At 42.2% G+C, this 14,387-nt stretch overlaps 1 protein-coding gene across 3 annotated transcripts in view; it reads right to left on the bottom strand.

Annotated features, from left to right (window-relative positions):
• Positions 1–729: 729 nt before the first annotated feature.
• The window catches only part of mrps22 (mitochondrial ribosomal protein S22), a 40,852-nt gene continuing 27,194 nt past the window's right edge, over positions 730–14,387 (bottom strand). For all 3 annotated transcript variants that reach the window (XM_085990515.1, XM_085990512.1, XM_085990513.1), the window contains exons 5-8: positions 13,364–13,447; positions 12,618–12,763; positions 2,825–2,933; positions 730–1,954 (exon numbers count right to left, since the gene is read on the bottom strand). In XM_085990515.1, coding sequence (XP_085846641.1) covers positions 1,835–1,954; positions 2,825–2,933; positions 12,618–12,763; positions 13,364–13,447 — 459 coding nt within the window. In that variant the 3' untranslated portion in view covers positions 730–1,834. The remainder of the gene's footprint in view (positions 1,955–2,824; positions 2,934–12,617; positions 12,764–13,363; positions 13,448–14,387) is intronic.

Raw genomic sequence — 14,387 nt, 5'->3', positions numbered from 1 at the left:
GTGGTTCAAAGGGTGGTATGTAGCATTTTCCGAGGCATTGACTCACCCTGACCACCCAAGTGAGGTCGTTAAATTTCTTCCTGCACTGTGTGTTGGTCCTGGGGACCACAGCGCTGCCCGAGACATACTGGGCAACCTCCCTCCACATGGCACAGAAGACTTGCGGCGAGGGCTTCCTGCCATTTGCTGGGTAGAGCCCTCCGTCTCCACAGCAGACACCAACTCCTCCAATGCTTGGTCTGAAAATTTGTGGTCTCTCTCCCTGGGGCGTAGATCTGCCACCATGACACCTGCTTGAGTCGTCCTGCTCCTTGGGCTTAGCCTTAGCCTGCTCCTGCTTGCTGACGCAGGTTCACAGCCAGAAATGCTGAGAATGAGGTTCTGCAGCAACCCCTTTAAGAACTGGAAAGAGCCTGTGGCAATGATGACTTGTGATTAGATGGCACCTGATCTTGGTCAGTGCTTTGAGTGTAGCGCTACTGAGCTAGGCCTTTAGCGCTCCAATCCTTTCTTTGTGCAATGCGACTGAATTTTGCGTGCAGCGAGATTCATTCGCGCCTGGTTACCGCCCATTCCTGGTCTATAATGAATTTCTCCCCCAAAGTATTTACAGAGAAAAGGAAATCTATGGATATAACAAACAGTATTTTCGACACCAAACTGCACTTTTGTAAGTCAATGAAGATTTGTGTTATATTGGGAATACCTTCAAAGCAGTGACAAATAAAATGGGAAACTATTCATGTTTAATATTTTGCAATAAAACAACCATATTCAAATGTTCCATAAGTATTTCACAAAAGACTACTGCAAATTTGATGAAAAATAAATTTGAACAATTTTATTGGCCAGTTACATTACTGCTCTACGCAGTTCCTCAGACAAACTCTACCACTTTGTCACTTTCGAGGACAATTGCTCGCTTCTCCAGTGATTTTATTGCAACGGTAGGGCATGTCTACTGATCTAAAGCACTGAAAATGGTTACTCCGAAGACCAAGTTTTCTTGGGTGACTTTACGCTCAACAATTTCTCCCACACACACACACAGATGGTATACTACTGTAACTCATTAAATTAAGCACCATTCAAAGCATTGTCAACTCATTTCAATAACCTCAGTATTTGTTTCCACAGTGGATGGAGGCAATCCAATCAAATAGAGAGTATACAATTTTACAGTTTCAATCCACAACTTTACTTAATAATAATTTAAATGGGAAATGTGGCAGCCCCTTCACAGTATATTGGCCATATTCCCTAGGTCTTCATAATGTATGATTTATCTATGCCATTAAATTACAAGGTAATCCATTCAAATGCCAAATCACAATATGGAGCTGGAGTGCTATCTGTCAACTCTTAGCAAAATCCATCTGGCTAGACGGTTGAACTTTCTTTATTATTATAGCCTACATTTGTGGGCATCAAGACAGGAATGGGTTCAGCAATTATGTCCCCCACAGTCAAAACAGGCCACTGACACAGTGTGCCGAGGCTTACACCAACAAGAATCACTTGGGCAATCATCACCCATGGAACCATACTCCAGTTCTACACCATAACCTTGTGGTAAAAGTCCAAAGATAACATGTCTTACCCATCCGCTTACATTCTAGGTTGAATATTTTTTTAATTAAATGACTTCTTGCAATAGAAGACCTGGAATTTTATTTCCACACTCCCTGAAGAAAATGTTGTTTGTACAAGTTTGGTCACAATGATGTGATGGTTCCAGTAAATGCTTTTTTTCCAAAGAGATAAAGTTTTGATTCGACCATCTGTTAAGTTCTTGCACAAGCCAAATTCAGAACTGTTGGATTGGACTGACGGATTAATTTTGTTCTTCATTCCTATGTAGATCCTGATTAGCAGAGCTGTTGAGTGCTTCCTGATAAACTTGCAAAGCTAATTCAATGTAGCCTCCCTTCTTGGAATCAGTACGAGAAAATATCTAGAAAAATAAACATTGCTTAATGTTGTGGCTTAATTTAACAAAGTTCCATCTTCCTTTGATTACTGATAGACAAAGGTCAAGTTTGAGATTTTGCATTAATGGTTCTGTTTTGTAAATACCTCATTGAGAATAAGATGGAAATAACTGTCCTTCTGTAAAAACAGTCTGCTTTAATTATTTAAAAAAATTCCAGAAATGCAGCACCAAAATCTCAGGTCGAAACACTTGTTTCCAAGCTTCAATAGCAGGGTTTTTTGTCCACTGAACAAGTTGTGTGAAGTTCCACTAATCTGTTTTTCAATAAATTGTTGCTGTAATTATCTTACAATTTAAAAACTGAATTCAAAATCAGTGTTGCACTTAGAATTTTCAAAAGGTGAGCACATGTGTAATTTCCCTGGCTACTTTGATCTCTGCAAATAACTTGTGTAATCTGCAATATTGTTCTGAATCAACTCCAAAAAATGGTTACATTTTTAGGTTTTGATCCCTGTTTCTAGATCCAATCTAGCAACAGTTAAATGCAGATTAACATTTCTTTTCTAAAACCCTAACAATATGCCTTAAAACCAACCCCCAAGTGCACTGCCTCCTGCACCAGTATGACATTCCATTTCCCAGATCCTTACCCTTGTGGATGTTCTGAATAAAATTATCAAAATATAATTTTACGTAGGTCTCTTAAGCACTAGCAAGGAGAGAAGACTTTCACTCCATCAGTCAGGTCCAGGAGCGCTGACCTCCCTGTCCTAAATTTCTACATGCAAGAGTTAGATTGCCACTCAAATGGCAGAATTCAATGATTATGCAGGAAGAATTTGAAAACCATGTATGCATTCATCTTAAAGAAAGATCTGTAAATGTTACCTTTATCAGGTCAATACCCTGGGCTTGCTGTTCGTTTGCCTCTTTTGATGATTGACACTCTCGGTGCAGCATGTGATACAGATGAAGCACACTTACGGCATCATCCATTCTGCAAAAAATTACAAATTCAGTGCTTTAAAATGCTAACTACAAAATAAACTTAGCAATATTCCCAATAACAGACCAGTATATCAAGTTTGTGAGAACTGCAGCAATTGTATTTTATAGATCCAAACTCAAATAAGTTACTAGAAATGATTTTGTTTCTCATCCTCTTATTTCCACCACCTCCCTCTCCTCCCCCTATCCCAAAACAAGTGATGGTAAAAATTCTTAATGGCCTGGATTTCACAGTAGGAATAAAGGTGAGGCTATCAGCGCTCACTGTTACTAAGGAGTAAATCGGACAGCAACTTCCGGCGTCTGCACATGTGTAGTTAAATCTGGAAATCAGCAAGTTGCTGTCCGATTTGCCCTGCTCCTCCACAAGCTTCACTACACCGGTACATCGCCGAGAGTTTTGGCATTAAAATGCATGAAGGGCGTGAAGTTGCAGTATTTACCCACTAGATACCCACTAAACACACCAGAAAAAGTTAGGGCTTGTGCATTCAAGTGTAAGTGAATTTTTAACGGCGTGATAAGTCTTAATGACTGCCAAACAACCCTCTGGCCCTGAAAATTTACTTTTACAAATGTGGAGTCTCATTCCATCAGATTTTAATTATTGTTGGAGATTTTTTTTTTTAATTCAAGTTTTTTTACTTTTTCTTTCTGTTTCTTATATCTCAATCCCATCTTTCTTTCCCTCTCATTTTGCTTTCTGTACATGATTTTACATTAAGTTAAATATTCTAATTTATACTTCCTGGTTTAGACTCTGCGTGCCTCAGTAAGGATTCTTCAATCGGATTGATTGAAGAGACACGCTGTTGCTTGCCTTGTTTACACAGGCCCCAGATCCCCTGTAGAGGGTGCCGGGCTGTATTGGACTCCTGATGACCGCAAGTTGCTGTGCAAAAGCCCACGAAAAGTCTGGGTAGCTGTAAGCGTAATAAACGGCGACCGCTGTTAGTTTGCCGCTGACCGCAAAATCCAGGCCAATGTATTGGTGCAATTCCATTTGGCAAATATTTATGGCCTAACCTTCATTTTAAGAAGTATGTTCCTCCCAGTAGATGGTGCTGTTACTTTAAAATCATTTTATGTCAAAGTTACTGCACCCCTTCAGAATGGGATAATTTGTGGACACATTATTGCTGCATTTTAGTTTCACCAGCCCACATCTGTGTATGTTGGCTATAGATTTTGATGAACTTGTTCACAAAGCCAAACATATAATTTATTTGCTTACACTTTTAGCCATCTCCATTCATAATAGTTAAGTACAAAACTTAAGTAGACCAACTCTGTATATGTCATAACTATAACCGATTCAGTGAAACTGCGAGAAGGGTGGTGAGCGATATTGTAAAGACAAGGCCACTGGTTGTACATTTTTGAAGGACAAACTGACGAACATGGAAAGTGTCATGAGGGGATTGAATTTACCCATTTCCCCCTAACAGTAGCTACACTGTAGGACAAAGTATAAATCAAGAAATAATGGGGGCTTGTAAGTGTTGTGTATTTTGAATGTTGTATTTGAATTGTCCCACATAGCTTACCGTAGTTGTGATGTGCAATGCACTATGGTAAATAGAGTGCATAAAGTTGAGAATATTCTCTGGAAAGGAGGGCTGTTAACTGAACTCTGTCTCCTGCATACTCTTTTAATTGTTATACAAGTAAGGTTATTAAACTTACTCTTAATTGTTATACAAGTAAGGTTATTAAACTCTTGAGATTTAACAAAAGTGGCGACAAGGACGTCTGAACTTACGTGGCTCTGCAGTGCGGAAGATAGTCGGGTTTTACGTGTTTAAAACTGTTATTTGTGCCGTGGACAGTTAATTAAAGTGAGGCTGGCTCGAGGCTAAAGGAGCTCGCAATGGCGGGAAGACGAGATGGCGTATAAGGTACTAACGACTTGAGGAAGGGGAGGAAAAGCAGTGAGTAAATCGGGAAGGACATTTATTCAACTGTGAAACGATGTGAATTGAAGCACTAAATAACTGATAGTGATTTTAGTTGAGTTCAACATTGGAAGGATCCTTAGTGAATGATAATTAGGAGCCTGAGAGAAGGAAAATGGCTGGAATTATCGGTAACATTGGACCGTTTGATGAGAATGTCGAACAATGGAGCTCATACACAGAACGATTTGAATACTTCACACAAGCAAATGACATTGGAGGGAACAAAGTAGTACCTACATTGTTAAGTGTGATGGGACCAAAGACTTTCAATCTTTTGCGTACTTTAGTGCATCCAGATAAACCAGGGACTAAACAATATAGCGAAATTGTGGAGATACTAAAAGGGTATTTTTCACCCAAACCCCTAGTCATAGCTGAGAGGTTTAGGTTCCACAGGCGTAACCAGGAAGGAGGAGAAAAAGTGACAGTCTTTTTAGTGCAGCTACAAACATGGTTAGAGCACTGTGAGTTTAATGATGTGCTAAATGATACTATAAGAGAGGCTACTGTGTGGTATGAGAACTGAAGCCATACAGAAGAGACTATTAACGGAGAGTAATCTGACTCTACAAAAGGCCATTGAAATCAGTATTTCCATGGAATTGGCAGCTAAGGAAGCTCAACAGTTGGGTGCAACAGAAAAAGTGCACAAAGTAAGAACAGAGAGCCAAGGGCCATGCTTCCGTTGTGACAAAACGGGGCATCTTGCGTCTGTATGCTGGTGTGTGGACATGGATTGCCACAGCTGTGGTAAAAAGGGACATATTCAGCGCGCATGCAGAAATAAAAAGGACATAGAGAAAACGTCAAAGACGGAAGGAAGAAAAAAAACATTCAGACAAAAGATGAAGCATGTCCGCTCTGTAGAACAGGACAAAACAGAGGCAAGTGACACTTCAGAGGAGGAACTATCACTGAACGTGCTGACTATAGTTGGGGATTCGCATGGCTACTGGATCTCACCCTTGCTAGAGGGGCAGCCTGTGCGAATGCAGATGGATACCGGGGCAGCAGTATCTCTTATGTCAGAGACAGTCTACAAAAAGACATTAAAGCACCTTCCACTTCAGCCAGCTAACATAGCGTTAAAGACATATACTGGTGAAAGAGTAACCGTGAGAGGTATCACTGAGGTCACAGTTCAGTTGAATGGACAAACTAAGAAGTTACCACTCTACATAGTTAAAGGAGACTACCCCTCCCTGCTGGGACGTTCGTGGATGGAGAGAATAAAATTAGACTGGTCATCAGTCTATATGATGTCACACAATGATCCAGGCTTATCCGCCATCTTAAAGAAACATGCAGAAGTCTTTAATGGAGAACTGGGTAGCATTGAAAGATATTACTGTGAAGCTTCGTATTAAGCAGGGTAGCAAACCCAAGTTCATGAAGGCATGACCCGTACCTTATGCCATCAGACCAAAAGTCGAGGCTGACTTAGAAACCCTAGTTGAAAGCGGAGTACTAGAACCAGTCAGCGTGAGTGAATGGGCAACGCCCATCATACCAGTGCTCAAGAAAGGGGGTGGAGTTAGGATATGTGGAGATTTTAAAGTAACTGTTAACCCTGTATTGTCAGTGGAACAATATCCGCTCCCCCATATTGATGATTTGTTTGCGGGACTTGCTGGGGGCCAGAAGTTTAGCACAATCAACCTCTGTCAAGCCTACCTGCAAATGCATGTGGATGAACAGTCACGAGAAATGCTGACTATTGTGACACACAAGGGCCTATTTAGGTATCGTTGACTTCCTTTCGGAATTACATCAGCTCCAGCGCTTTTCCAACGTGCTATAGACCAGATCCTTAGTGGATTGCCTGGAGTCCAGTGCTACTTAGATGATATCTTAGTTACTGGGTGTGATGACCAAGACCATCTGTGTAACTTGGACGCAACACTACAGAGACTGAGGGATTACGGACTCAGAGTTCACAGCGATTTTTTTCAGGCATCAGTTGAGTACCTTGGTCATGTGATCGATGCCACAGGCCTTCACAAGGCACCGTCCAAGACCAAGGCAATCGTGGATGCCCCAGCACCTGAAAATATCAGCCAGCTGCGTTCTTTTCTAGGGTTACTGAACTACTATGGACGGTTCATACCGAACCTAGCCTCGATGCTGAGGCCGCTGCATTGGTTGCTATGTAAAGACAAGAAGTGGGAATGGACTAACAAGTGCCAGGAGGCGTTCATGACAGCAAAGGACACGCTCCTGAAGTCAGAGGCTTTGATGCATTTTAACCCTTCATTACCAATACAGTTAGCTTGCGATGCATCATCATATGGTGTGGGAGCAGTCATTTCTCATATCATGCCAAACGGAGAAGAGAAACCGATAGCATTTGCATCTAGGACTTTGAACAGAGCTGAAACTAACTACGTCCAAATAGAATGAGAAACACTGAGCATCGTTTTTGGCATTCGCAAGTTTCACCAATATTTGTACGGGAGACAGTTCACCCTATTAACAGATCAACGCCCTCTCACGACCATCTTCGGGCCACATACAGGGATTCCGTCGCTTGCTGCGAGCAGAATGCAAAGGTGGGCGCTGCTGTTGTCTGCACACACATTTGACATTAGATATCGTAAGTCTGACCTGCACGGCAACGCCGACGGTCTTTCCAGGTTGCCACTGCCTGTCACCAAGCCTATGACGCGTAGCATGGACATCTGCTATTTTAGGCAGGTGGAGAACGCGCCTGTTACTTCGACACAGGTCCGACGAAACACCAGAAACGACCCAGTGTTGTCTGCAGTGCTGGACATTATCGTCAGGGGCAAGCTTGACAGCAATGACCCAAATCTGAAACCGTATCTCTTAAGGAGAAACGAACTGTCGGTGCAGTCTGGATGTTTGTTGTGGGGGAGGAGAGTGGTTATTCCACCATCGCTACGGAAACCAGTGTTACAGCAACTACACTCTGGACACTGCGGAATGGTTCGTATGAAAGAAATAGCGAGGAGCTACTTTTGGTGGCCGGGTATGGATGGACAGATTGAGGACAAAGTTGTTCCTCATGTCAGAGAGTTCGTAATGTGCCACAGCTTGCACCTCTTCACCCCTGGGACTTTCCGGAGGAAGCATGGCACCACATTCATGTAGACTTTGCAGGTCCATTCGAGGAATGTTCCTGGTGGCTGTTGACGCGCACAGTAAGTGGCCAGAGGTTGTTATAATGAGGTCCACCACCGCTGAGAAGACCATCGAGAAGTTAGGTGAGGTGTTCAGCTGATTTGGATCTCCGATGCAACTTGTCTCAGACAACGGTCCACAGTGGGTGTCACAAGAAATGGCTACATTCCTGCAGGCGAATGGCGTACAACATATCAGGGCTGCACCATACCATCCTGCGACCAATGGTCTAGCTGAGAGGTTTGTTCAGACCATGAAACACTCTCTAAAGGCATCGCAAGGCCAGGGAACGCTTCATCAGCGCCTGAATAGTTTCCTGTTGAGTTACAGGAACACACCACACGCGACCTTAAAGCATCACCTGCCACTCTACTGCTCAAAAGAGAGCTACGAACCAACTTCGACCTGCTGAAACCGCCAAAGGTGAAAGACGTGTTACAGCATCAGCAGGACAAGCAGATCAAGCGACGTGAACAACGCTCCAAAGACAGAGTCTTCAGTCCAGGTGAACATGTGTTGACACAGAACTACAGTGGTGGACCTAAGTGGGTTCCTGCTACTGTCATTGCACAGACTGGTCCAGTATCCTACACTGTACAGACACCCGAGGACACTGTCTGGAAGAGACACACCGATCAGCTTCTACGAAGTGCAGCAACACCCACTGAACCGCCAACAGCAGTTTATCTGCCATTGGGTGACGCTGTGGGTCATCCACCTTCTACACTGAGAGGCTCACCTTCTGAGGAAGCAGCCACTTCAGCCCCTATCTCATCAACAAGGGAGACCTGTATACAGGCACCTCAGCCGTCTACACCTGTGTTGACGTCACCTGTGAGAGACAATGAACTGGAAAGCCAGGTTGACCACCGGTATCCTACCAGAGAGCGGCGGGCCCCTATACGTTTGAACTTATAATTCAAAGGCTTACCCTTTATCTGGGGCAGAATAATCCCCATGGGTATAGCCATGGTTGGAGGATGTCTACCCTCACTCCCAGGTTATTGTGTTTTAAAAATGTTGTGGTTCTATTGGGACATCTAATGTAAGAGGGGAGATGTGTATTTTGAATGTTGTATTTGAATTGTCCCACATAGCTTACCGTAGTTGTGATGTGCAATGCACTATGGGAAATAGAGTGCATAAAGTTGAGAAGATTCTCTGGAAAGGAGGGCTGTTAACTGAACTCTGTCTCCTGCGTACTCTTTTAATTGTTATACAAAGGTTATTAAACTTACTCTTTTAATTGTTATACAAGTAAGGTTATTAAACTCTTGAGATTTAACAGTAAGAAAGGTACTGCAATAATCATGGGGGATTTTAATCTTCATATCAATTGGACAAATCAAATTGGCAAAGGTAGCCTTGAGGACGAGTTCATGGAGTGTATTCGGGACGGTTTCTTAGAACAATACATTGTGGAAGCAACCAGGGAACAGGCTATTTTGGATCTGGTAATGTGTAATAAGACTGGGTTAATTAATGATCTCATAGTAAAGGATCCTCTGGGGAAGAGTGATCATAACATGATAGAATTTCACATTCAGCTTGAGGGTGAGAAACTTGGGTCTGAAACTAGTGTCTTAAACTTAAATAAAGGCAATTACAAAGGTATGAAGACAGAGTTGGCTAAAGTGGACTGGGAAAATAGATTAAATGGTAAGATGGTAGATAAGCAGCGGCAGACATTTAAGGAGATATTTCGTAACTCTCAACAAAGATATATTCCAGTAAGAAAGACTCTACGAGAAGGATGAACCTTCTGTGGCTAACAAAGGATCGTGTCAAATTGAAAGAAAAGGCATACAATGTTGTGAAGATTAGTGGTCACCCAGAAGATTGGGAAATTTTTAGAAACCAGAAAAGGATGACTAAAAAAATTATAAAGAGGGAGAAAATAGATTATGAGAGTAAAATAGCCAGAAATGTAAAACCAGGCAGTATATAAAAAAAGAGAGTAGCTAAAGTAAATGTTGCTCCCTTAGAGGATGAGACTGGTGAATTAATAATGGGAAACAAGGAAATGGCAAAGACTTTGAATAAATATTTTGTATCTGTCTTCACGGTAGAACACACTGAAAGCATCCCAATAATAGTTGGATAATCAAGGGACAAAAGGGAGGGAGGAACTTAAAACATTCACTATCACTAGAGAAAATGTACTAGGCAAACTAGTGGGACTAAAGGCTGACAAGTCCCCTGGACCTGCAGGCCTGCATCCTAGGGTCTTAAAAGAAGTGGCTGCAGAGATAGTGGATGCACTGGTTGTAATCTTCCAAAATTCCCTAGATTCTGGAAAGGTCCCAGTGGATTGGAAAACTGCAAATGTAACACCCCTATTCAAGAAAGGAGGGAGGCAGAAAGCAGGAAACTATAGGCCGGTTAGCCTAACATCTGTCACTGGGAAAATGCTGGAATCCATTATTAAGGGAGTAGTAGCAGGACATTTAGAAAATCAAAATACAATCAAGCAGAGTCAACATGGTTTTATGAAAGGGAAATCGTGTTTGACAAATTTATTAGAATTCTTTGAAGATCTAACGAGCAGGGTGGATCAAGGGGAACCAGTATGTAGTGTATTTGGATTTTCAAAAGGCATTTGATAAGGTGCCACATAAAAGGTTACTGCACAAGGTAAGAGCTCACGGGTGTTGGGGGTAATATATTATCATCGATAGAGGATTGGCTAACTAACAGAAAACAAAGTCGGGATTAATGGGTCATTTTCAGGTTGGCAAACTATAACAGCGGGGTGTCACAGGGATCAGTGCTGAGGCCTCAACTATTTACAATCTATATTAATGACTTGGATGAAGGGAGCGAGTGTACTGTACCCAAATTTGCTGACAATACAAAGATAGGTAGGAAAGCAAGTTGTGAGGAGGACACAGAGTCTGCAAAGGGATATAGATAGGTTAAGTGAGTGGGCAAAAATTTGGCAGATGGAGTATAATGTGGGAAATGTGAGGTTATCCACTTTGGTAGGAAGAATAGAAAAGCAAAATATTATTTAAGTGGAGAGAGACTACAGAATGCTGCAGTACAGAAGGATCTGGGTGTCCTCGTACATGAAACACAAAAAGTTAGCATGCAGGTACAGCAAGTAATTCAGAAGGCAAATGGAATGTTGGTCTTTATTGCTAGGGGGATGGAGTATAAAAATAGGGAAGTCTTGTTACAACTGTACAGGGCGTTGGTGAGACCACACCTGGAGTACTGTGTAGTTTTGGTCACCTTATTTAAGGAGGGATTGGAGGGTGTTCAGAGAAGGTTCACTAGGCTGCTTCCTGAGATGAAAGGGTTGTCTTATGAGGAAAGGTTGAGCCTATACTCATTAGAGTTGAGAAGAATGAGAGGTGATCTTATTGAAACATATAAGATTCTGAGGGAGCTTGACAAGGTAGATGCGGAGAGGATGTTTCCCCTCATGGGGGAACCTAAAACTAGGGGGCATAATTTCAGGATAAGGGGTCGCCCATTTAAGATAGAGATGAGGAGGAATTTGTTCTCTGAGGATCGTGAATCTTTGGAATTCTCTACCCGAGAGAGCTGTGGAGGTGGAGTCACTGAATATATTCAAGGCGGAGCGAGACAGATATTTGAGCTACAGGGGAGTCAAGGGTTATGGGGAAAAGGCAGGGAAGTGGAGTTGAGGCCAAGATCAGATCAGCCATGATCTTATTGAATGGCAGAGCAGGCTCGAGGTGCCGAATGGCCTACTCCTGCTCCTATTTCTTATATGCTTATGTTTTTATTTCAGTTGGCGCTTCCAGTCTCCAAATCTCGTGAATTTTGTGTTACACCATAGTCTTTGCGGTGTTCTGGGGACAGCATTTAAAACTTTATTTATGGTAACCCTTGCATCATTTCTTTGCCAGTGTTTATGGGATGTTACAATGTCAACCAAAGACGACAAAGGGAATGGTGACTGGGAACAGATGTCTTGCCTTCATGGGTCATGCGGTGCATACCATGGCGCCTTGTAAAGTGGCACATGAATGATCAAACATTCCTCCCTTGGCTGAGACCAGCTAATTCAGCACAAACCAGGAATAACATCTGGCACCTTCTGGTTTGCAGTACTGCGCTAGTAGTATCTTTACCCACTACATCAGGCAGTTCCTGGATTCTTGTCTTCATGGGCCACGAGAGGCACATGATGGAGACTTGTGTGTCACATGTAAAGTTTAAAATCAATGTTCTATTCATATGTATGTATCTCAAGCGGTTTACTCGGATATAATTTCTCTGCAGAATTCATCCATTAATGAGGCAACAGTACCCCAAAGCACCATTTCCAAATCTCCAGGCCTATAAATTCAAACAGGACAATCCTCCAAGAAACAAAAAATGGAAATAGAACTCAAGTTGCCAAGGCTTTGCGCACCAGATTGCTGGAGCTTATGGGCTGCCTATAGTTCAAGCATTGCAGTTTGGATACTTGCACTAAATCACAGGGAGAGGACACTAAAAGTTATTTTTTAAATAAACCTACAAAGTTAATTCCAAACATGCTATGCAAATCTTGATAAGTCTGGAGTAGAAAATGTAATTATATTTAAATATGTACTTACAGGTCTCTTTGAATCATATCTATTATTAAACCATCAATCTTCTTCCTGTTGACCAGGTACCACACCAACCCGCCAAAGTGTCTCGTTGAACGCAAAAGATCATACTTGCCATGTTTATCAATATCTTCGTATGTCTGGTGGTGGACCTGATAGAGGTTATGAAAGTCAATTTGTTTTTCAAAACAATCAAGTTCTTAATCTGTACCGATCGTTTTTGAAGCACACTGGCTAAAATGTCTGCAGAGGTAAGGGACTTTATAGTGAAACAATGTCAAGGTCTATCTCCTGCGGAATGAATTTCCTCTCTGTCCCAGGCTACAAAGTAACTGGAGCTGAGCAGGTGGTCTGCTTAGAAGCGTCCAGTAATGTAGTCACTGTGTAGGTAAATGAGAGCAGCCCGAGTCTCTCTCTCACACCTCACAGCGGGGAGGTGAACTGCCTCATTTATTCCCTCCTCACAGCAGCACAGCTGATTTTGGGAGGCCAGCAATCAAATCTGTGACTCACCGCTCAGCCTCATTGAGTTTAAATGTTCAAGCACTGAGCTGGGATATAAAATAGAAAGCAGAGCTGAGACTTTTACACTGAGATGAGTAGTACACTAATTTTCAGAGCCATGCACTGTTTCTGATGAAGCTATGTTGTGTTCACCAATTTGAAGTGCTTTTGACTTGCATGGTCAGAATACAGTTTCAGTAACTATTCCAGTGACTATTCTCATTTAGTCGGATTTGAGGTATACTCACCCTGATGTAATCAGCAGAATTTGGCTCAAATTGAATAAGACAGAGATCAAGAATATCTTCAGAACGATCCTGAGCAAAAATAACCTGAAATGGGCAACATTGATCACATTAAAACTAAAATACAACAGTACAGTCTAATCAAAGGTGAACATTGGTAATTCAGAAACAAAATGACCAGCTTGGAGTGCACACGGGGCAGAATCCCAATTTAAATCATCAAATTGCAGGAGGATGAATGTAATGGTGTGACGGCTAGAATGCATCTTTCCAGATGCTGTTGGACTTGTGTATTTTTATTTTGGCAATGGTCCTTATGGATAGCTCACCATGTGGGATTCATGTGGAGATGAAAACTTTAACAATACAGCCCCCCAATCATTTTCAAAATCAGTGGGATTGATTTGAGTTTGGACCAGGTAAAAGGAGAGTGCAGCATGTTTTGCATCAGCCCGTTTCAGAAACTTCCAGTGTCGGCCTCATTTTAATAATTTCAGCAAGCTCCCGGCCCATATTAACTTGCCACTGGGAGCTTTCCAGAGGGATGTTGACAAAGAGATGCTGGGAAAATTTTAAGGGATGTGGCTGTATATCGGGGCAAAAAAAGTGTCACTCTTCAAAAAGGCTGTAAATATTTTAAATGATTATTTCAGCCTTCTCAAAGGCTGTTTTCAGCAAATGGCACAGCTCTAAGCGGCTTCTTGCTGATATCAGCCCACCTTCATGGCCAGGGAGGTGTGGGTGGTATCATAGTGGATGTAGCCAATTCAGCTGTGGTGCCAGCTGATCTCCCCATTATGCCTTCTTTCAGCGTGTACCACTTAAAAAGACCCAGCAGCCAGGTACAGTAACAGTAATTTGCCAAGGGACACTACACTACGCTTCGAGTTCAATGCTGTGCTGCACTCGGAGGTGCTATAAACATTGGTATTGTGAGAGATACCTGACAGCTGCTATTGTCTTTAAGGATCTTTCGATTCTTCCAAACTCTTGGAAAGAGTTCCAGTACAGCTTCTCTGTGATATTG

The sequence above is a fragment of the Somniosus microcephalus genome, chromosome 6 (assembly GCF_052327205.1).
Source record: "Somniosus microcephalus isolate GS21.2 chromosome 6, FLI_Smic_1.0, whole genome shotgun sequence".
Classification (NCBI taxonomy): domain Eukaryota; kingdom Metazoa; phylum Chordata; class Chondrichthyes; order Squaliformes; family Somniosidae; genus Somniosus; species Somniosus microcephalus.
The sequence above is the reverse complement of the archived record's forward strand: the minus strand, read 5'-3'. Positions and strand labels throughout refer to the sequence as shown.